Genomic DNA, 22,332 nt, shown 5'->3' with positions numbered 1-22,332 from the left:
ATAATGGGCGCTTTCTGTAATACGCTAGTCTAGCCTGGCTGTCTTCCCTTCCCCACATTTTGGCATTCACTCTATCCTGCAGCTCCAGCAAATTGTCCTCTCCCTCCGCTCACCCCCCACGCCCAAAGCAGCAATTATAGCATGGTCCACACCGGCTTCCCAGATGTCACTGCACTAGATGCAGTCTATCCCGCCCCCCCTTTTCTGCAGGGCTGCCCTCCGGGGTGGCATTCTTCTCTTGGTCTTTCTGCCACCACCACCCCCTGCTCCCCACTAGCTTTTTGCTCTTCTTATTCTTTAAATACTAGTGTTCTCTGAGATTCCCCCTTTACCCGAACCTCTTTTTGTTTACTCTGTCATCCTTAACTCTAATTTTTAAATTAACACACAGCAACATTGACTTTGTGTGTATACGTGTAGCATGGTAAATTTTAACACGTGTGGATTTGTGTAACCATTCCCACAAACAGGGCACAGACCAGTGCCGTCCCTCCAGAGACCCCCTTGCCCTGTTGTTTGACAGCCATACCCTCCCCCATCCCTAACCCATAGCAACTACCACCGACTGCTCTGTTCGCCATCACTTTGGGTGTTTCTGAAAATATCATATAAATGGAATCATACATAGGAACTTTGTTGGTATTCCACTTCCATTTTTCTGTTGTGGTTTTTATTGTATGTCTTTGTACGGACTGTATTCGTGGTTACTAGGGATGACGATGTATACACTTAACATTCTATAGTCTACTTAGAACCAGTATTTTACCGCTCAGTTCGGGCATAGAAACCTTACCAGCATGCAGCCCCTCTACCCTGCCCTGTATGGTGTCCTCGTCTGTGTATCACCCTTCTGTGCATTGAGCACCAGACATTGTGACTTTTGCTTTCAACCGTCAAATACTAAAGAGCTTAATTAGAGGAGAATCTATGCTGTTTACCCAGGTATTTTTTACTTGGGTTGCTTTTCCTTCATTTCCGACGTTCTAGATCACCTAGACTAGACTGTCTAAAGGACTTACTTTACTGACAACAAAGTCTCTTAGCACTTCTTTATCTGAGAATGAATTTCTCTCTTTCCCCTTTACTCCTGAGGGGGACTTTCACTAAATACGGAGTCCTGTGTTGACATTCCTTTCTTCTCAGCAGGTTAACAATTGTTGTTACCCTTCCTTCTGGCCTCCCTGAATTCTGATAAGAGCTATACAGTCTTTCAAATCTCTGTTCACCTCTAAGACTTTCTTTTCTTGGGGTGCCTGGGTGGCTCAGTCATTTAAGGGTCTGACTCTTAATTTCAGCTCAGGTCATGATCTCAGGGTTGTAAGATCGAGCCGCACGTCAGGCTCTGCACTCAATAGGGAGTCTGTTTGATATTCTCTCTCCTCCCTCTGCCCCTCCCTGCTCCTCCATGCTCTTTCTGTCTCTTTCTTTAAAATAACTTTAAAAAAAAAAAAAAAAGGCTGTCTTTTCTTTCTTCAGTGCCCAGTAGCTTGGGTACAACATGTCTAGGTCTAGGTTTCTGTGTGTCTGTGTTGTTTGAGGTTTGCCAAGCTTCCTGAATGTGTAGGTTTACAGTTTGTTGTTGTGTTTCACCACATTTAAGAAAGTGTCGGCCATTACTTCTTCAAATATTTCTGCTGCCCCATACTCTTTTCTTCTTTTTCTGGGACTCTGATAATAGGAATGTTTGACCTTTTGCCATTGTCCCACAGGTCCCTGGAGCTGTGTTCATCAACCCCCAACCCTGCCCCATGAAGTCTCCTTTCTTCTTGTGCAGATTAGATCATTTCTATTGACCTGTCTTCCAGTTCGCTGCCTCTTTCCTCTGTCATCTCCATACTGCTTTTGAGATCATCCACTGAGTTTTTCTAATTCATTTATTGTATTTTTCAGTTTCAAAATTTGCATTTGGTTCTTTTTTTTTTTTTTTTAATAGAGAGAGAGAGCCCGAGTAGGGAGGGACAGAGGGAGAGGGAGAGAGAGAGAATCTCGAGCAGGCTCCATGCCCAGCACAGAGCCCAGCATGGGGCTTGATCTCACGACGCTGAGATCCGCACCAAGAGTTGGGTACTTAATTGGCTGCACCACCCACGCGCCCCCCTGCCCCCCGCATTTGGTTCTTTTCCATGTCTTCTGTTTCTTTGCTGAAATTTTCTGCCTTGTCATTTGTCTCAAGAGTTTTCACTTTTACTTATGTGGGGCATGTTTGCTCTGATTGCTTTAAAGTCCTTGCCAGATAACTCCAACAACTATGTCACCTCAGCATTGGCATCCATGGACAGCATTGGTATCATCTTTTCTCATGCAACTCGAGATCTTCTGGTTCTTCATATGCTGAGTAATTTTGGATTGTATCCCGGACATTTTGATTCTTATGTTATATGATACTGATTCTTATTTAAATCCTACAGGGATGTTGATACTTTTTGGTTTAGCACACATATGACCTGATTGGGTTGAGGCCACAAGTTCCAACTAGCTTTCTATGGGTTGTGGTTCCAGTGTTGACTAAGTTTTCCGTTTTCACAGTGCTATTTGGATCCATCCCATTTGTGCACCCACAAGTGGCCAGTCTGGGAGCTGGGTGTTTTTCTGTTCTGTAGTTCATATCCATGGATGCATAGCTCAGAGGGGTCCCTGAATTCAGAAACAACCTTAAGGGGGTTTCTTTCCTAATCTCCTTCCAATGCTTGGTCTTCTTGGCACTTTCTGGTCTCTAGGGCTCCCTTTTTTATTCCTCCAGCCCCAAATCTGGGGCTTTAGTTACCCCACTCTGCTATACACTTCCCACTATATATTGTAGGGTTCCTTCTCATTTTCTTTAACCTGATCTGAGTCTGATTTTTTTATTCTTTTGGCTTTTTATTTAAAAATTTTCTCAAGCCTACAGAAAAGCTGAGAGTATGCCCTTCCTGCATATCTGATCACTATTCATCTACATTGACCAGTTTTTACCATTTTACACCTGTTTTCTTCCTTTTTTGTACACTTTGTTTTCCAGCAAACCATATAAAAGTCAGGTGAATGTGTCTCCTAAATACTTCAGCATGCATTTCCCAAGAACTAGCATGTTCTCCTACATAACCACGGTATCATTAGCAGCCAAGAAACCTAACCTTGACATGGGATATTGCTTAATATGGAGCCCATATTTAAATTTCTTCAGTTGCCCCAGCAATGTCCTTTAACCACTTTCTTTTTTTGAGGTGTTTTTCTCCAGCGTTCATTCAAAATTTAAGCATTGCATTTAGTTGTCATGTGTCTTTAATGTCCTTGAATTTAGAACATCTACCTTGCTTTTTTTTTCTTAAGAGAGAAAGAGAGTGAGAGTGAGCAGAGGGGAGGGGCAGAGAGAGAGGGAGAGGGAGAATCCCAAGCAGACTCCATGCCCACCACAGAGCCCAATACAAGGCTTGATCTCACAACCCTGAGATCATGATGAGCCAAAATCAAGAGTTGGACGCTTAACTGACTGAGCCACCCAGGCGCCCCTTGGCCATTGATGTTTTTAAAAAGTTCATGGCCAGTTGTCTTGGGTTTCCCACAATCTGGATTTTCCCAAGTGTTTCCTTATAATAAGATTCAGAGTAAACATTTTTGGTAAAAAGACCACGTAAGTAAAGTTGTGTACTTCTCACCGTATGACATCAGGAAACCTAAAGTGACAGTTTGTCTCGTTATTGCCGACCCTAAGTTTGCTCACTTGGTTAAGGTGATACCTGCTGTATTTCTTCATTGTGAAGGTACCTTTTCCCCTCTGTAACTAGGTAGGAATTCATGGGGTGATACTTTGAGACTGTGGATACACTGGTTCCCAGCAGCCCTTTACCCAGTGGTTGGGTGGTTGGTTTTTTTTAATTGAAGTATAGTTGACGCACAATGTTACTTTAGTTTCAGGGGTACAACATAGTGATTTGATAACTCCATATGTTACTGTGGAATAGTATGCTTACCAGAGGTGTGGCTACTGTCTTTCCAGGCAACACTATTACAGTACCACTGAGTATTCCCTGTGCTGTACCTTTCATCCCTGAGACTTACTCCTTCCATAACTGGAAGCCTGGACCTCCCACTTCCACCCATTTTGCCCATCTCCAGGTACCCATCCCCTGGGAATGCCCAGTTTGTTTCGTGTATTTATGGATCTGTTTCTCCTTTTTTGTTATTTGTTTGTTTGCTTTATATTTTAGAATCCACATATAAGTGAAGTCATATGATATTTGCCTTTCTGTTTTTGACTTATTTCACTTAGCATTGTACCCTCTAGGTCCATCAGTTGTCACCACGTGGCAAGATCTTATTCTTTTTATGGCTGAGTGATACTCCATTGTATACATACACCACATCTTCTTTATCCATTCATCTGTCAGTGGACACTTAGGTTGCTTCCATGTCTTGACTATTGTAGATAATGCTACAATAAACATAGGGGTGCATATATTTTTTCAAATTAGTGTTTTTATTTTCTTTGGGTAGATACCCATTGGTAGAATTACTGAATTATAGTATTTCTATTTTAAAATTTTTGAGGACTCTCCATACTCTTTTCCATAGTGGCTGTACTAATTTACATTCCCACCACCAGTGTACGAGATTCCCTTTTCTCTGCATCCTCACCAGCACTTGTTCTTTCTTTTTGAGCCTAACCATTCTGCCAGGTGTGCCTCATTATGGTTTTAACTTGCATTTCCCCAATGATGAGTGATGTTGAGCATCTTTTCGTATGTGTCTGCTTGTCATCTGTATGTCTTCTTTGGAAAAATGTCTTCTCAGGTCCTCTACCCATTTTTAATCAAATTATTATTATTTTTTTGGTGTTGAGTTGCCTAAGTTCTTTACACATTTTTAGTATTAGTCCCTATCATATATGTCATTGCAAATATTTATTCACTGTGCAAAGGCTTTTTGTTTTGGTGTAGTCCCAGTAGTTTATTTTTGCTTTTGTTTCCTTTGTCTCAAGCAGCATATCTAGAAAAATTTTGTCAAAGAAATTTGACATGTCAAAGAAACTCCTGCCTCTGCACCTGGTGATTTTAACATCTATTGATGCTCTTTCCCTAAATCAATCATGGTTACAAAATGGTGTGAATCTTTGACTTTTTATGGGTGATAAAACTATACATAAAAGCCTGGAAGTGATTATGTAAAAGTCATAATGGCAGTTACTTTGGGGGAAGAGGGAGGTAGTGATTAGATAGTTGGAGGCATGGGGGGCGGGAAGGAGAAGAAGGGTGTTGAGGTGTTTGCACCCACCTTTTTCTTGACCTAGGTGATCATTAAATGGATATTTACTTTGTAATAATTCACTGAACTGTACATACATTTTCTGTACATGTACTTTCTTGTATGTGAAAAAGGTTAAGATTTTAGCATGGAAGTTTCACGATAATATTTACATTTGTGTTTCAAGGATTCATTGCTCACCATGACTTATTTAATATTTTATATTATTTTACCATGACTTAATCTGGATTTCTCTTTTTTCCATTCAATTCTTCATCATCTGAAAATACTTCTTCAAGTAATTTTTTTTTTTCAGGAAGATAAAGTACATATACACACATACTTTGGGGGATGTTATAAAGATAATTGTCTCTAAAATGTTTTTCTAAGGGGCACCTGGGTTGCTCAGTCAGTTGGGCTTCCGACTCTTAGTTTCAGCTCGGGTCATGATCTCGGGGTCTTGAGATTGAGCCCCGCATCGGGCTCCATGCTCAGTGGGGAGTCTGCTTGGGATTCTCACCTTCTGCTCTGTACTGCTCCCCCTGCTCGTGTGTGGGCATACGCTCCTTCTCTCAAATAAATAAGTTAATTTAAAAAAAAGTTTTTCTAAGATACATGTATCGTTCTCTCTTAGAAAAATTATATGTAAAATATATCTCCTAAGATACATATATGCAGATATATGTATATATAAGCATATAGATATATACACATGTACATACAAACATATAAAGTATCTGTGTGCACATACATACACACGTACATGCATGCACTCACATGGGTACGTAGAACCATCCATTTTTGCACACCGTTCACTTCTATTTTTCTCCAGCTCTGAATACTTCTGCATGCTTTCTACAAATGCAGGCTAGTCCAGCAGATTATACCCTCAGGCACTGAATATTAGTGCAGCATGGGGCAAATGCACTCAGCCACTTAGCCCTCTTACACCGAATGTGATTTGCATATGTTATTTACTCCGCTAGGTCTGTCTTCCTACCGCTGAGTTTGTGTTTTGACAGTTCAGAGCTATAACAGCTAATGGAAGTGTCCAGGTGATATTGCTAAATTTATCATGGAGAAATATAGGAAGACGATCTTACTGGATCTTAAAAGAGGAGTTGTAGGGCAGTCCAGGTGCTTTTGCAGTGCAGTGGGGTTAAAGATGGGCAGGCAGTTTAAGGATTTGGGGCAATTCTCCAATGCTCTGGGAAGAGCGAATGGAAAAATCACTGAGTGGTGGCTGGATGTCACTCTGGCCCAAGGCCTGGCGGTGGCTCCGGGGCCCCAAACAGATGTGAGTGCTTACCTGTGCACTATCCTGCAAGAACCTGACTGTCAAACACTCTTCAGTTCTGATCCATTTAACATCCTGTTTCCTGGAGAAACCAGCTGGGCGAGCGCTTCCCGACTCCCTCCCATCCATGAGCCTCCACCACAGCTCAGCTAGATTTTGAATCCTTAGGTCACAGCCTGTGTCCCTCACACCTTTTTACTAAATATTTAGTGTTTCACACTACCATTTGAGTGCGTCAGAATGTTTTTTTCCGAAATTCAGAAATTTCACGAGATCTTTCTAGACCTTTCAGAGCTCAGTGAGGGTTTTTTTTGGTTTGTTTTATTTTTGTTTTTTTGTTTTTTTCCTTGACATGAAGACTCAAGTGTTTTGTCAGCTCAACGAAAATTCATTATTTATTCGGCCATTGTTCCTCCTTCTGTTTTCCTGGATTTTTTTTTTTATCCCTGTCTTTTTGTGTTTTCCCCTCCCGTGTTTTGTCCTCTCTAGCCTTTTTCTCTGACTTCTGGGAAATCATTCAAGCTTGTTGTCTAAATCTTGTATTTAGATTGCCATCTGTTTAATTGCCTTCCTTGTGGTTTTTAATTTGACAATTGTACTTCTGTCTGGATGCAGTGTGTCTAGTAACAAAGTTGTTACTCACTGTGGCTTGCACTCAGTTACTGTCCTGTGGAATCTTGTTTTTTTAAAAAAGAAACTGGCTCCTCAAGATTTCTCCTTTTCTGGAAGGAATTGTCTTCTCTTGGGCAGAAGAGGTGAGGGAGGGAGAGGATGCTCCCTCATTTTGAGCTCTTTCTTTACACCTGCTGCCTGTTTGCTCCTCTTCATACAAGGGAGATCAGTGTCCATCTGTTAGAAGTGGGGAAGGTTCAGGATGCCTGGGTGGCTCAGTTGGTTGAGTGTCTGCCTTCGGCTCAGGTCATGATCCCAGGGTCCTGGGATCGAGCCCTGTGCCGGGCTCGCAGCTCATCGGGGAGTCTGCTTCTCCCTCTCCCTCTGACCTTGCTCACTGCTTGTGCTCTCTCTCTCTCTCTCTCAAATAAATAAATAAAATCTTAAAAAAGAAGAAGAAGAAGTGGAGAAGGTTCCTCTATGTCAGCATAGGCTTTTGGGACAGTTTTAGGCCCAGATGAGGGAAGAAGGAAAGGGGCCTGTGCTTTCTGCTTGGACTCATTTACCTGCCCCTGCTGAAGATGTGAGCAGGTGTAGTAGCCAAGGGGGTTTCTCCTAGGCCTCCAAAGTCTGAGCAGGTCCCAGAGGCTCTGGTTGGGTACGCTGGAGTTCCCCACCAACTGCCCCTTTTTGGAGTGCCATGAGTGAGTTAGAGCTTCTTTGCTGAGTCACAAGATTGGTCTTCCCTTCTGTTCCCAGTTTCTGTTCCATATTTGACTTCTTTTCCTAGTGATATTGTTAGAGGTTACCCCCGCCCCCATTCTAAATCTCCATTATAGGGAATAGAGGGAGTAAAACGAATACCCTCAAGAAAAGCTCTTTATTCACTCTTTGTTTTACATTTGTCTTTAAGTGTGATGAGCAATAGAAGCAAAAGGCCTGATAGCATAATGACTTCACAACCACCAGCGCCCACCGTGAGTACAAAAAGGCCCCAAACTCATCTGAAAATACGTAGCGCGCGTTCTGCCTTTAGATAGAATGTACCGACACTTGCAGCTGGGAGTAGAGAACATTTACGAAGTATAATTGGAGTCCGATATTTCAATATCATGTATTCCTGCTTTTGACCCCATCCGTTGTATGTCATACTTTACATTGTCCGTTGTTCCTTTCTGCATTGGAACGGCCACTCCACTCGGTGTCTCACATTAACACAGGATGGAAATAATAATTTTCTCAGAACCCAATGCAAATCCTTACCAGGAAGCAAAAGATCAGTTTCTCTCGGGAGGCTGGACTGTCCGGAATCCGAAAGAGTCACCTGGTGGTTTCTCCACCTGTTCTCTGCAAGTTGTGTTTAATTTGCTGGTTCGAGACTGTGGTTGGGGGAATTCCCACCTTAGCTTGCGGGCTGCAGGGTGGGGATTCCCCCAGGCTCCCTGCCCTTGGAAATCTGGGAAGTTCCTACCAGCTGACGCCTGCAGACCAACCCCCCAGTGGCAGGATAAACCTTTTAAAAATGGATCTGACAGTATGTTTCAAAGTCCACGCAGCGATCCTAACCACAGGTTGTTAACTTAAGGAAATGAGACAAAAGAAGGAAAATGATCACGGAGGAAAGAATCCGTTGACTCATTATGTGTAAATATAGAAGCATGTTCTGTACCCCACAATGGGCTATTTTTAATGAGTGTTTATTTAATGGAATGAATATTTTGTAACCATTAGAAATTATAACTGTGAATGGAGACTGTAGCAACATGAAAGAGCACAAAAGGTATCATGTTCATGGGGCAAAAGGATTATGTGTTGCAATTATATAAAAATAATATGTTTATGTCAAATCTTAGGAGAGAGCACATAGAGGTGATTACTGGGGCATTTGGATAACTTTTGACTTTTCTCCCCTCTCATTTATAAACTGCTATTAAGTAATTTTTACCGCTTAAAAAAATAGAGTTGGTTTTGTAAAGAAACAAACAAACTAGTAATCAGAAGAGGTTTACCAACCAAATGAAAAGCTTTGTGTTCGGTCTGAGATTAAAAACATCAACCCCCTTGGGACGCCTGGCTGGCTCCATCCGAGGAGTCTACAGACTCTTGATCTCAAGGTCATGAGTACGAGCCCCACCATTGGGTGTAAAGATTACTAAAATAAATAAATAAACTTAAAGAAAAAGAATCAACCCCCTCAGGGTTGCCTACTGATCTTTGCTGAGCTCATCCACTACAAAGTCTTGATTTACCTCTAAGTTGTAAATATTTACATAAAGTTTAAAAGGAATCTATCTAGAAACCCAATTAACCCATAACAACTGACAAATACTTAGTGTCAGACAAGGCATGTGTCACACTTGACTCTCTTTAGTGACAGAGGCTGATCAAGCCTGAATTTTATATTACATACTGCAGCATTAGAACATAACTAGACTGTAATCAATTGCGTGTACCAAGCAACTATATGGAACAGAACTGTTAACTGTGGAACAGCCAGATAGGACACGAAGAATGGGTGCTAAAAACATTTGCTTTTGTATATGCTCCTATGTATAAGCTCATCTGTGTTCTGTGCAGACTTAGACAAAAGCTTAAGTGGCATGTCCAGTCCTCACATCGTATTGTAGGATGAATTCTGTGCCCAAAGCATCAAGATATCACAAGATCTCAAAATCACTTCCTCTGAGGGTCCACCAAAGTTTTCAGCTAAGTGCTTTTATCCCAGAAGAGAAGACTAGGGAGGTAGATGAGAGGTGTCTTGTGGAAGAAAGAACACTGGTGTTGTGTTCTGGAAATGACTAAGGTGGACCATGAAAAGCAGGCAGGTTTTCGGCTCAATGTATAGAACCTTAATAATTAGAGTCACCCTCCAGCTCAGGCAAGGAACTGATTTCCTCCTGAGTTTCCAAGTTACCAGTCGCAGGGAGCATTCAGCAAAATGTTTAATCATCCTGCTGCCCTGGTTGCTATAAAAAAAAGGAGAGAAACTGCGGGACGATCACATGACCTCTAACCGCTCTACAGTTTTGTGATTCTAAGGTATTTGCTTTGTCTTTCTAGAATGCATGCCTGCCTGCCTTCCTGGAGAATCGTAGGAGTATCATAATACTGCAAACTTAATTTTTTTTCTGGTTTACATATTTAAATTGAGGCACAGTTTACATACAGCAAAATGCACAGATCTTTAGTATTCAGTTCTGGGTGTTTTGACAACTGTATGCAATTGTGTCATCATTTAGAATCTTTCTGTCATCCCAGAAAATTCCCTTGTGTGCCCATCTAGTCAGTCCCCCCCCCGCCCACCACCACCCAGAGGCAGCTACTTTCTGATTTCTGTCCAGTACTATCCTTATACTTCATATAAATAGAATCAGGAAATAAATATTGATTTTCATTTTCTTCTTTTAGCCAACAAAATGCTTTTGAGATTTATTAGGTTGTTGCATTAATAAGCAGCTCATTGTTTTTATTGCGGAATAGTATTCCATTATACAGATATGCCTAGCATGCAGATTTGCTTAGCGATTCTCCTACGGAAGGGTATTTGAGTTGTTTCTACTTTGGGGTTCTAAGGAATAAGGCTGCTGTGTATATTTTTGTGCAGGTCTTTTTGGGAAATATGTTTTTGTTTCTGTTTGGTAAATGCATAGGAGTGAAATTTCTGGGTCGTAAGTTAGATATATGGTTAACTTGATTAGAACTGACGAACACTTCTACAGTTACCTTTGTGCCAAATCATCCCCAGCAATTAGCATTGTCAGTCTTTAATGTTAGCATTCTAGTGGGTGTGAAGTGTTATCTCATTGTGGTTTAAAATTTGCATTTCCCTACTGACTAATGATGTTGAGCCCCTTTTCATGGGCCAATTATGTGTCTTCTTTACAAAACATCTGTTCAAATCTTTTGCCTGTTTTAAAATTAGGTTGATTGGGGTGCCTGGGTGGCTCAGTCTGTTAAGTGTCTGCCTTTGGTTTGGGTCATGATCCTGGGGTCCTGGAGTCGAGCCCCACGTCGGGCTCTCTACTGGGCAGGAGCCGGCTTCTCCCTGCTGTTCCCCCTGCTTGTACTCTCTCTCAAATAAATAAATAAAATCTTTAAAAAAATAAAATAAAATAAGATTAGGTTGATTGTCTTTTTTGTTAATAGATGGGTGTGTTCTTTATATATTCTAGATATGAATACTTTGTCAGATGTATGTCCTGCAGATATTTACCAGTCTGTGGGTTGTTTCTTAATTTTTGTCATAGTGTCTTTGGATGAGCAGAAATTTTTGATAAATTCCAGTTGACCACTTTCTTTTCTTTTGTGCATAGTCTTTTTATGTCCTATCCAAGAAATTTCTGCCTACCCAAGGTTATGAAGAAATTGTTCTATTGTTTTCTTCTAGAAGCTTTACACTTCGAGGTTTTACGGTTAGGTCTTTGAACCATCTCAAATGAATTTTTTGCTTTTGATGGGAGCAGAGTCAAGATTGTTTTCCTCCTATGCGTATTCACTTGTTTCAATATCATTTGTTGTTGAAAAGACTTTTCTTTGTGTATTTGACTGACTTATTGTTACCTTTGTTGAGAATTGAGTACACACACACACACACATTCTCACTCACACACACATTCTCACTCACACACACATTCTCACTCATACACATTCTCACACACACACACACACACAGGGGTCTGTCTCTGGACTCTCTCTTGTTCCATTGATCCATTTGCCCTTCTGCCAATACCACACGGTCATGATTGCTATATATTTATAATAAATCTTGGATTTCAGTAGCATAATACCTCCAACTTTTATTTTTTCTTTGGCAAGATTATTTTAGCTCTTCTAAACCATTTGCTTTTCCATGTACATTTTAGAACTGACTTACCAGTTCTATTTTTTTTTAATGCTAGGATTTTAAATTAATTAATTTTTTATGTTAATACCAGCGTAGTTAACCTACAATGTTAAATTAGCCTCAGGTCATAACACAGTGATTCAGCAGTTCCATACATCACCCTGTGCTCATCACAAGTGCCCTCCTTCATCCCCATCCCGTTTCACCCCTCCTCTACCTCTCCCCCACCCCCTACCCCTCTAATAATCATCAGTTCTTTTTTTTTTTTTTTTTAAAGATTTTATTTATTTATTTGAGACAGAGAGAATGAGAGGGAGGAGGGTCAGAGGGAGAAGCAGACTCCCTGCCGAGCAGGGAGCCCGATGCGGGACTCGATCCCGGGACTCCAGGATCATGACCTGAGCCGAAGGCAGTCGCTTAACCAACTGAGCCACCCAGGCGCCCAGTTTGTTCTTTATAGTTAAGAATCTGTTCTGTGGTTTGTCTCTTTTTTTCCCTTTGTTCTTTTGTTTTCTTTCTTAAATTCCACATATGAGTGAAAAACCTGCTAGGATTTTGATTGGGACTACAATGAATCTGTAGATCAATTGAGAGAGAGAAAACGTATCTTTAAAACACTGAGTCAATCCGTGCAGGTGGTAGACAGCTGTCCATTTCTTTAGGTCTTCTTGAATTTCTCCCAGCACTGTTACAGTTTTCCGTGTAGACATCTTGCCCATCTTTGGTTAGATTTATTTCTAAGTGTCACTGAATAGACTGGGGAGACCCTGGGCCCTGGGGCCTCAACCCAGTCCGTCCCAAAGGTGTTGCCGAAGGTTCTTGGTCTTGTTAGAAGGAAGAATTTAAGGACAGACACAGCACAGAGGAGTGACCCAAGCAGGAACATTTGTTAAAGTGAAAAATACACTCTTGAGATGTGAGAGCAGGTGAGCCCTGGGGGTTGGGTTTCTATCTTTTATTGATGATTGACGGTTGATGGTTGTTAACTAAGGGGTGGAATATTCACCTCTCCAGGCAGGGATGCAGGGGTTTGCACCTTTTCTTCCTAATTTAGTCAGGGGTTTCCTTCATGGCAGCCGCCATCTAGGGCCTGGTAGGTTTGATCTGGCTTCTTGTGGAGTGCTGCCAGGACAGGCCTCTGACCTTCCCGAGAGCTGGCCATAACCTCCTCATTGTTGGCCTCCAGGTAGCCTGTTAGAACCTAACTCACCGCCTACTCTCACATAAGCATTTGGTGTACTTTTTGATGCTATTATAAATGGTAGTTTTTTACTCTGACTTTTCAGTTGCTTGTCACTAGTATATAGAAATACATTGCTCTTTATAATTGACTTTGTGTCTGCAGATTTGTTAAAGTCACGAATTAGGTCTAGTAGTTTTTAAATAAATCCATCGTTTTCTCTGTACACAATCATGTCAACTGCAAATATACGTATTTATATCTTCTTTTCAAATCTTTTGCCTTTCTTTTCTTGCCTCCTTAAACAATGTGGGACTTCTAATAAAATGTTCAGCGGAAGTCATCAGAGCAGATGTCTTCACGTTGTTCCCTGATCTTAGAGAAAAAGGGTTCAGTGATCCACCGTTAAGGATAGTGTTAGCTCTGGTGTTTTCACAGATGTCCTTTGTCAGGTTGAGGAAGTTCTCCTTCAGTCCTGTTTTGCTGAGAATTTGTATCATGAACGGACACTCAGTTTTGTCAAATCCTTTTTCTGCGTTTATTGGAATGATCATGAGCATCTTAGTCTGATCACTGATTTCATGTATTTCTCCTTTTCCAATGTTTGTGTTTAGAGCAGTGCACTTCTGTCCAAGCTCTGCTTTAGTTGCATCCCACAGACTTTCATTTTGAATTCTCATTATCATTCAGTTCAAAGTATTTTCTGTTTTTCCTGTGATTTTTATTTTTGTCTCATAGGTTTTTCAGAGGTGGTTTCCTTAATATTCCAATGTGGGGATTTTTTTAGTTTTCGTCACATGTGCTCTTTCACCATGAGAAAAGGTTTCTTTTCATCTCCGATAATATTCCTTGGCTTGAAGTCTGTCTGGTGTAATATAGCGTAGCCATGTCGGCTTTCTCAGGCACACACTTTATAGGCTTTATATTCAAAGTAAATTTCTTGTGAAAGCATATGTTGTTCTTTCTTTCTTTCTTTCTTTCCTTTTTTCTTAATCTTGGCTGATATTTTTTTTTTTAAGATTTTATTTATTTGACAAGAAAGAGACACAGCGAGAGAGGGAACACAAGCAGGGGGAGTGGGAGAGGGAGAAGCAGGCTTCCCGCCGAGCAGGGAGCCCGATGCGGGGCTGGATTCCAGGACTCTGGGATCATGACCTGAGCCGAAGGCAGACGCCTAAGGACTGAGCCACCCAGGCGCCCCATTGACTGATATTCTTTGTCTTTTAATTGAGGAGTTAGTCCATTTATATTTAATGTGACTATTGATATAATTGGGTTTAGGTCTGCCTTCTAGGTATTTGTGTTCCTTTTGTCCTGTTTTTTGTTCCTTTGTGCCTACTTTCCTCCCTTCTTTTGGGTAAATCCTGCATTTTTTTAGTATTTAATTTTATTCCCTCTGTTTTTTGTTTTTTTTTAAATCTATACCTTTTGGGGTGTGTGTGTATGTGTGTGGTTTTCTTTCTTTCTTTTTTTTTTTTTAAGTGATTGCTTTAGATCTGTGTTGCTCAAGACAGTAGTCACCATCCACACACAGCTTTTAAGTTTCAATTAGTTAAAATAAAAAATTAAAATATGTTCCTGGCTTAAGGAAGGCACTATTGTGATGAGCACTGGGTGTTGTAAGGAAGTGATGAATCACTAAATTCTACACCTGAAGCTAATATTACACTGTATGTTAACTGGAATTTAAATAAAAACTTGAAAATGAAATAAAACATGTCCCTGGCTATAGTATGGAGAATGGATTGAGAAGATGCAGAACTAGCAACAGGAAGATAAGTTAGGACATTGTTTTTGGAAACACTGGCACGATTTTGTGAGATATGAGTAACAGAATTTAAGCGATATCGTGGGATCGAGAGATCCCAGAGGCAGGGTCACCTGAGTGACTGCAAGTGGCATGTCCGAGCTGGGGAAGGGGGGGAGGCCGAGTGACTGAAGATTTCTGGCGTGGGCCAGCAAGTGAATGCCGGTGCCATTGATGGGGACAGGGAATGTAGGAGGGGACTCAGGTTTAGGGGAAGATGAAGAGTTTAGTTTCAGAGACCTCGAGAGTCCGATATTTGTAGAAATCTCAGGGTACAGATAAGTAGTAGGCAGTTCGCTGCCTGAGTCCAGAATTTTGGAGAGCTATGTGGAGCAGATTTTCAAGTTTTTAATTTACATATTGAGGACACCAAAAGGTATGTAAAATCACCATGGTAGTACTAGAGTAAAAATACACAGCAGTGTGGGATTGTCAGCATTTAAGGGGAAGAGGAGACTCTAGACAGAGCTTGGAGACAGATGGAAGGAAGACGGGGAGAGAGAATGTCACTGAATATGAAGGAATAGAGAGTCACGAGTGAATTGTTAAATAGCAGTGAAAGGTTTTCTAGGCAGGTGTTCTATAGGTAATATTTGACAAATTTGGCTTAGTCTAAGATGCAGCAGAGTGCTTTGAAATTATGTCTCTCTTTTAGACTTCATCCATTTGTTGCCTTTATCTGTGTTTATCTGTATTTATTTTATCTGGCTGTGTACTAGGCACTCTCCTGGGCATCACAGGTAGAGCCATGAATGAAAGGGAGTCTCTGTCGTACTCTTCCCGCAAAGGAAAGACATGCGAGCAAATCATTAGATGCGAAGTTTAAAGGTCCGTAAGTAAACAGAGGTGGTAGGAAGGGCTGCAGGAGCCAGGAGAGAGCAGCCAGCTCTTCTGTGCCTCCCACACGCTGTTCATTGCATACGCGTTGCTCTCTTCCTACCTCTTCACCGACACGGCCTTCAAAACTCAGCTCCAGCATCCTTCTGGAAACTTCCTTCGATTTCTTTTATTTCTTTAACAGAAACAGTGACTCATATTGGATAGTGTATCTCTAAAGCAACAACAACAACAACAAAAAAGAGCAAGGGAGGAAGGAGTGAGAAACAGGAACCAAAATTGAAATAATAATGTGTACTCATTAGAAGAAATTCAAACAGTACAGAAAATGCAAGGAAGATCATCCAGGATCCCAGTACCTAGAAATAATCATTATTCACATTAGGTTGACGTCATCCAGAAATATCCTTGTAGGTTTGTCCAATATGAAAGGGTGGATAGAAATAATTTTATATCATTAGGATCATGCAATATATACTATTTTAAGTGTTGCTAAGTGCTTAATTTCACTTTAAGGAGATTAGCATAGTGTCAACGATACTTCCAATTTTAAAAGAAGAGGATTAGTGTTTTAAAAAAAAAAGAAGAAGAAAAGCTGAACTTCACATAAAGTGTTCTTGACAAGAGATAGTAATTACTATAAGATCCATCTAAGGTTGACAAAAAAAAAAGATGGTGGTTTTGAAAAGCCGTGGGTCTCCATGTTTCCCTTTTCAACAGCTCGATAGGACTCCTCTGTGAAGTGATGGAGAAATTAACACCTCCAACTTCCTTCCACCTTTCTCCCCCCAACCCCAAACCCCCCAACCCCCCAACTGCTTCCTGACTTTCAGTTATAATTATAGCATCGCTGTTTACAACATTTATCTACCTTTTTGTAAAGTAATCCATGTATCTGCTGATCCCCAGCTCAGTATTTCGATGGCCCCAGATCTCTCCAGCATCTCTTCGGTCATGGTCTCTGGCCTCTCCATCCTAGAGTTCTTTATTTCTACTTGCCTCTTGGTTGGCTAGATTTCATCATCAAGCTGTTTTCTTGAGAAGGACCCCAGTAGTTCCTGGAGTCTCCCATAGTCCATCCACCAGCTTTATGCTGGAATGACAACTTGGCCAAACATAACTTTGCTGGGTCCTGCTTTCTTTCCCTTGGATTTCTGACAGTCCTTCTCTGTGTCCCAGTCTCACGGGAAATCAGTTTTCTTCTTTACTACTACTCCCCCCACACCACCACCACCCCCTTTTATGAATCAGAATTGCAGATTTCAAAGAACATACATGAGCTCTTTACCTTTCCCCTCACTGCACAGGAGAGAATTGATTAGTAGGGAGGCCACAGCTCTGACACTGTGATGTGAGCTGGAGTATTTCTGGAGTATTAACCGCACATCTCTGTCTTACTTTCTAGAGATAATTGATGACCTTGCCAACCTGGTGGAGAACACAGATGGGAAGCTCCGCACTGAGACCAGGCGTGTGAATATGGTGGACAGAAAGTCAACGTCTTGCGGTAAAGGATAGCTACCCTTATTGTTCTGCCTCTCTCATTGCTTGCACATTTACTCTACTTTCAGTTTCCCACATTGCCTAATTATTGCAGGGATTTGGTTGCCCTTCTAATGCAGACAGTCCCATTTGATGAAGCACTGGAATTGCTAAAAGAGACCCAAATCTTGCTAAAATGAAGTGAGTTGTAAGGGCGCCTGGGTGGCTTGGTCAGTTAAGTGTCTGACTCTTGGTCTCAGCTCAGGTCTGGATCACGGGGTCTTGAGTTCAAGCCCCACATTGGGCTCCGTGCTGGGCGCGGAGCCTACTTTAAAAAATAATAATAAAATAAAATGAAATGAAGTGACTTGCTACAAATGTGGGAGAAATCCAATGCATTGTTATTTTCTTTTTTAATTTAAAATAGGAGACCTCTGTGTATGCTTACAGAGAATACCAGTTTGGGAAATTGTGAGACAATATACAGGTTGGTGCTGATAGATCCTCGTGGGTATTGAAGGCCATCTTGCTTACTTTGTGCCTTTTTTTAGTCACAAGCTTAATTGTTGGAGCTTGGACCACAGAGCAGTTAAGAGGCCAGGTTCTGAAGTCTGGTTGAGTTCAAACCCTACATGTAGTGACGTTATCTTTGGCGATCGCCTTACCGCTTGGTACCTTGTACATAAAGTGGGGATACATGGGCCAAGATAAGAATCCCTTGGTGGGATTCTAACAATACTGATTCTCTGGCTTTGCCCTAGAGCTTCTGATGAAGTAGGGCCGCGTGCCGTGCGGTTTGAACTATTTATCGCCTGTGTGCAGTGCCCTGCCCGAGGCCAGCAATGATAAATGGTAGTGACAGTAGGAGTGGCCACAGTGATCATTACTGGGTGCTTCGTCTCACAAAGGTGCACGAGGTTTATGAAGCTAATACCTTTATTACAAGCAGCAGTACAATAGCACTCAAAACCCCAGTGATCTGAGCCCATGCTTTGCCTCTTAGCCCTTTTGATATGAAAAATGCAGTGGATCCCTCTGATCTGTCCAGTTTTAGAACAAGGATCTCTGTGCAGGGGAGACCTGAGGTGTACGGCCCGACAGGCATTACCTTCTTTACCTGATGTGCTGGCTAAACGGAAGTCTAGAACAACAGGGTAGCTGAGGACAGGCAGCCATGGACTCTGGGACCTCCGGAAGGGGGACTCTGAGGGGCCTCCCTGCTCCCCTGTTATCACCTGTCTGTGCTCCCCAGCCCCGGAGTTCTCACCCGCCAGATACCAGCCACGCTGTGCTTCTGTTCCCATGGACGTGCGCTTCTTTCCGCTTCCTGCCGAAAGCAACACCTCCTTGTTTCTTGCTTTACCCACCTTCTCATGTAACTTCTGCCCAGGGAGACTTTGTTCTGCACTATATCATTTGGAAGCAGAGAGATGGCAGGTGCACCCCCCCCCCCTTCCATCTGTTACTGTCTTTGATCTCTATAGAAACTTAATCTTATTGACTCTTAAAAGAGTCGGTAACCTGGTTATCAAAATTAAACTGTATAGAACATGTGAGGGGTCTAAAGCTGGCCATCTTCCCTGACTTTCCGTATTTATGTGGAGAGGCCCTGCAGTGGCGGGGCGGGGGGTGAAGAGTGGGGGCTCTAGAGCCTGGGCTTGCATCCCAGCTCCACCAGTCACCAGCTATGCAACTTTGGGGAAGTCCAGACTCCCCTTTGCCTCAGTTTTCCTGTCTTTGAAATGGGAATGCTAATGGTATCGCCTGAGAGCATTGTTGTAAGGGATAAAGGAGTTAATATAGATAAAGATGTAGGTATAGTTACAGATGATATAGATACAGATCGATACAGATACGTAGCACTTAGAACAGCGTGCAGCACATAGTAAGCTGTAAGTAAGTATTAGCTATTATCTCTGTCTGTCTAAAGTAGGGATAGTCTGGGGCACCCCTGTGGCTCAGTCAGCCCGGATTTGGGCTCAGGTTGTGATCGAAAGGTCGTGGGATCGAGCCCCGCATTGGGTTCTGCACTCAGCACACTGAGTCTATTTGAGATTCTCTCTCTGCCTCTGCCTCTCCCTGCCGCTCACTCACTCACTCTCCAAATAAATAAATAAATAAAATGTTTAAAAATAAATGAAGTAGGACTAGGCTTCCCGATTCAGTGACAACTTTCTCAAAGTCTTTGTTATGTGCGCAGCTGTCATGTTGTTAACTATTTTGGCATGAACGTATTTATAGATATGTGGTAAGCTTCTTGTATTTGCAAACCAGTGGCCCTCAGCACACGTTACTCGTGAAGTTGTAATGAGGAATGTTACTTCTGTTGCCAGTTTTTTATTTTACGGTATTGCTTATTAGTGTTGGTGTTTATACCCAGAAATGTGCATAAAATCTTCTAACTTGAACTCTGTTCCATTTTTTTAAATAGAAGAAATGTAGAGACTCCCATAATTACTAAAATGCGTGTTTTTAAAATAAGTTAGCTGTAAATTTATCTTATGTGCCATTTATATTTAGTTATATATAATGTGCAACAGAATTACAGTTGGCCCTTGAACAATGCAGAGGTCACTTGCAGGCAAAAATCTGCATATAAGTTTGACTCCTCCAAAACTTAATTATTAATAGACTACTGTTGACTGGGAGCTTTACCCATAACATAAACAGTCAGTTAACACGTATTTTGTATGTTATATATACTGTATTATTATATATTACATATGATTATAAGCATATATTTTATAATTAAAGTATATATCATACAGTATAATATATTAATATAATAATATATAATCATTAAGTATAATAATATTATATATTATGTACTGTATTCTTACATTTAATAAAGGAAGCTAGAGAAGAGAACATGTTAAAACCATAAGCAAGAGGGGCGCCTGGGTGGCTCAGTCATTAAGCGTCTGCCTTCAACTCAGGTCATGGTCCCAGGGTCCCGGCATCGAGCCCCGCATCCGGGCTCCCTGCTCGGCGGGGAGCCTGCTTCTCCCTCTCCCGCTCCCCCTGCTTGTGTTCCCTCTCCCGCTGTGTCTCTCTCTGTCAAATAAATAAATAAAATCTTTAAAAAAAAATCATAAGGAAGAGAAGGTGCGTTTATAGTACAGTCCTGTGTTTATTGACCAAAGTCCACGTGTAAGTGGACCCACGCAGTTCAAACCCGTGTTGTACAAGGGTCAGCTGTATATGTAGGGACTCAGAAAGGAGAAGTCCAGTAGTAGAGCAGCGTTAAATAGACATTTCTTCGTTCTTTCAGTAGAAATACTTTAAAGAGAATTCTTTTATCCTGTCCATTTGTTTCCCTAATATTTACTTAGCAGTGCCATCAGTAATGTTGATCAACACCCTAATAACTAACCTTATAGCATTTCTGACACCTGATATCTCTAAAGGAAAATTTATTGCATTTACATTTTTGTAGGGAAATCTGTAATTATATATATGTTTGTTGGCAAGCAGTGCTAGTTTTTGCATGTTGATAAAGGTTGATCATGCGGCCTCCCGAGCTCTAGAGAGGTCAGACTGGTTCAATAACACCCTGCTGTCATTGATCAGTATTAAGCCTGTGAAGTTATTATGCCCTGTGGAATTTACTGAGTGGGTCCATCAGCCCTTGCCAAAATTGACCTAACTTGTTTTTGTAAAGATTTCATTTTTATTTATTTGAGAGAGAGAGAGAGAGAGAGAGAGAGAGAGCACGAGTGGGGGGAGGGGCAGAAGCAGAGGGACAAGCAGACTCCCTGCTGAGTGGGAGCCCCACGCGGGGCTCGATCCCAGGACCCCGAGATCATGACCTGAGCCAGAGTTAGGCGCTTAATTGACTGAGCCACCCAGGCGCCCCTATTAACCTAACTTAAAAAAAAAATTATTATGATAAAAGATACCTAAATATAAAATACATATAAAATTTGCCATCATAACCATTTTAAGTACGCAGTTCAGTGGCATTGAGCACATTCATGTTCTTGTGCGGCCGTCAGCACCATCCGTCTCCAGAACCTTTCCATCTTCTCCAACTGAAGCTCTGACCCCGTGAAACACTGACTCTTCCTTCTTCTCCAGCCAGCCCCTCTCAGCCACCGCTCTACTTTCTGTCTCTGTGAATTTGACAACACCAGGTACCTCTAATGAGTGAATTCACACAGTATTTGCCCCTTTGTGTCTGGCTTATTTCACTCAGCAGAATGTCTTCAGTATTCTTCCATGCTATAATAGAGTGTGTCACGAATTCCTTCCTTTTTTAGGCTAAATAATATTCCAGTGCATATACATACTACATTTTGTTTATCCATTTATCTGTCAGTGGACCTTTTTGGCTATTGGGTGAATAATGCCAGTATGAACGTAGGTGTACAAGCATCGATTAAAGTCCCTGCTTTTGTGTGTGTGTACGCAGAAGTCCTGTTGCTGAATCAAATGGTAATTCAGTGTTTAATTTTTTTTTTTTAAGATTTTATTTATTTGAGAGAGAGAGCATGAGAGACAGAGAGCACAAGAGGGAAGAGGGCAGAGGGAGAAGCAGACCCCCTGCTGAGCAGGGAGCCCGATGCGGGACTCGATCCCGGGACTCCAGGATCATGACCTGAGCCGAAGGCAGTCGCTTAACCAACTGAGCCACCCAGGCGCCCAAGTGTTTAATTTTTTTTTTAAGGAACCATTATATTAACCTGTCCTTTTGTTTTGCTTCCAGTCCCTAAACTCTCTCCTTTTTTTTTTAAGATTTACTTATTTATTTTAGAGAGAGAGAGAGCTCCTGCAAGCTGGGGGAGGGGTAGAGGGAGAGGGAAGGAGAGAATCCCAGGCAGAGCGCTCCACGCTGAGCACAGAGCCAGACGTGGGTTCAATAACACCTTGCTGTCATTGAATAATAAGACCCAACAAAGGGCTTGATCTCATGACCCTGAGGTCACAACCTGAGCCAAAATCAAGAGTTGGACACTTACCGGACTGAAGCACCCAGGTGCCCTCCATTCCTTAAACTCTTAGGTACTTTCTGGTGGTTTGATTTTTTTCCTGATAAAGCCCATTTGCAGGCAGGA

At 41.7% G+C, this 22,332-nt stretch overlaps 1 protein-coding gene across 3 annotated transcripts in view; it reads left to right on the top strand.

Moving 5' to 3' along the window:
• STX8 (syntaxin 8) overlaps window positions 1-22,332 on the top strand; it is a 245,887-nt gene that overhangs the window by 134,764 nt on the left and 88,791 nt on the right. For all 3 annotated transcript variants that reach the window (XM_034989593.1, XM_034989594.1, XM_034989595.1), the window contains exon 7: window positions 17,202-17,303. In XM_034989593.1, the coding sequence (XP_034845484.1) occupies window positions 17,202-17,303 (102 nt within the window). The remainder of the gene's footprint in view (window positions 1-17,201; window positions 17,304-22,332) is intronic.

The sequence above is a fragment of the Mirounga leonina genome, unplaced genomic scaffold (assembly GCF_011800145.1).
Source record: "Mirounga leonina isolate KUSES-001 unplaced genomic scaffold, KU_Mleo_1.0 Mir_488, whole genome shotgun sequence".
Lineage (NCBI taxonomy): Eukaryota > Metazoa > Chordata > Mammalia > Carnivora > Phocidae > Mirounga > Mirounga leonina.
The sequence above is the reverse complement of the archived record's forward strand: the minus strand, read 5'-3'. Positions and strand labels throughout refer to the sequence as shown.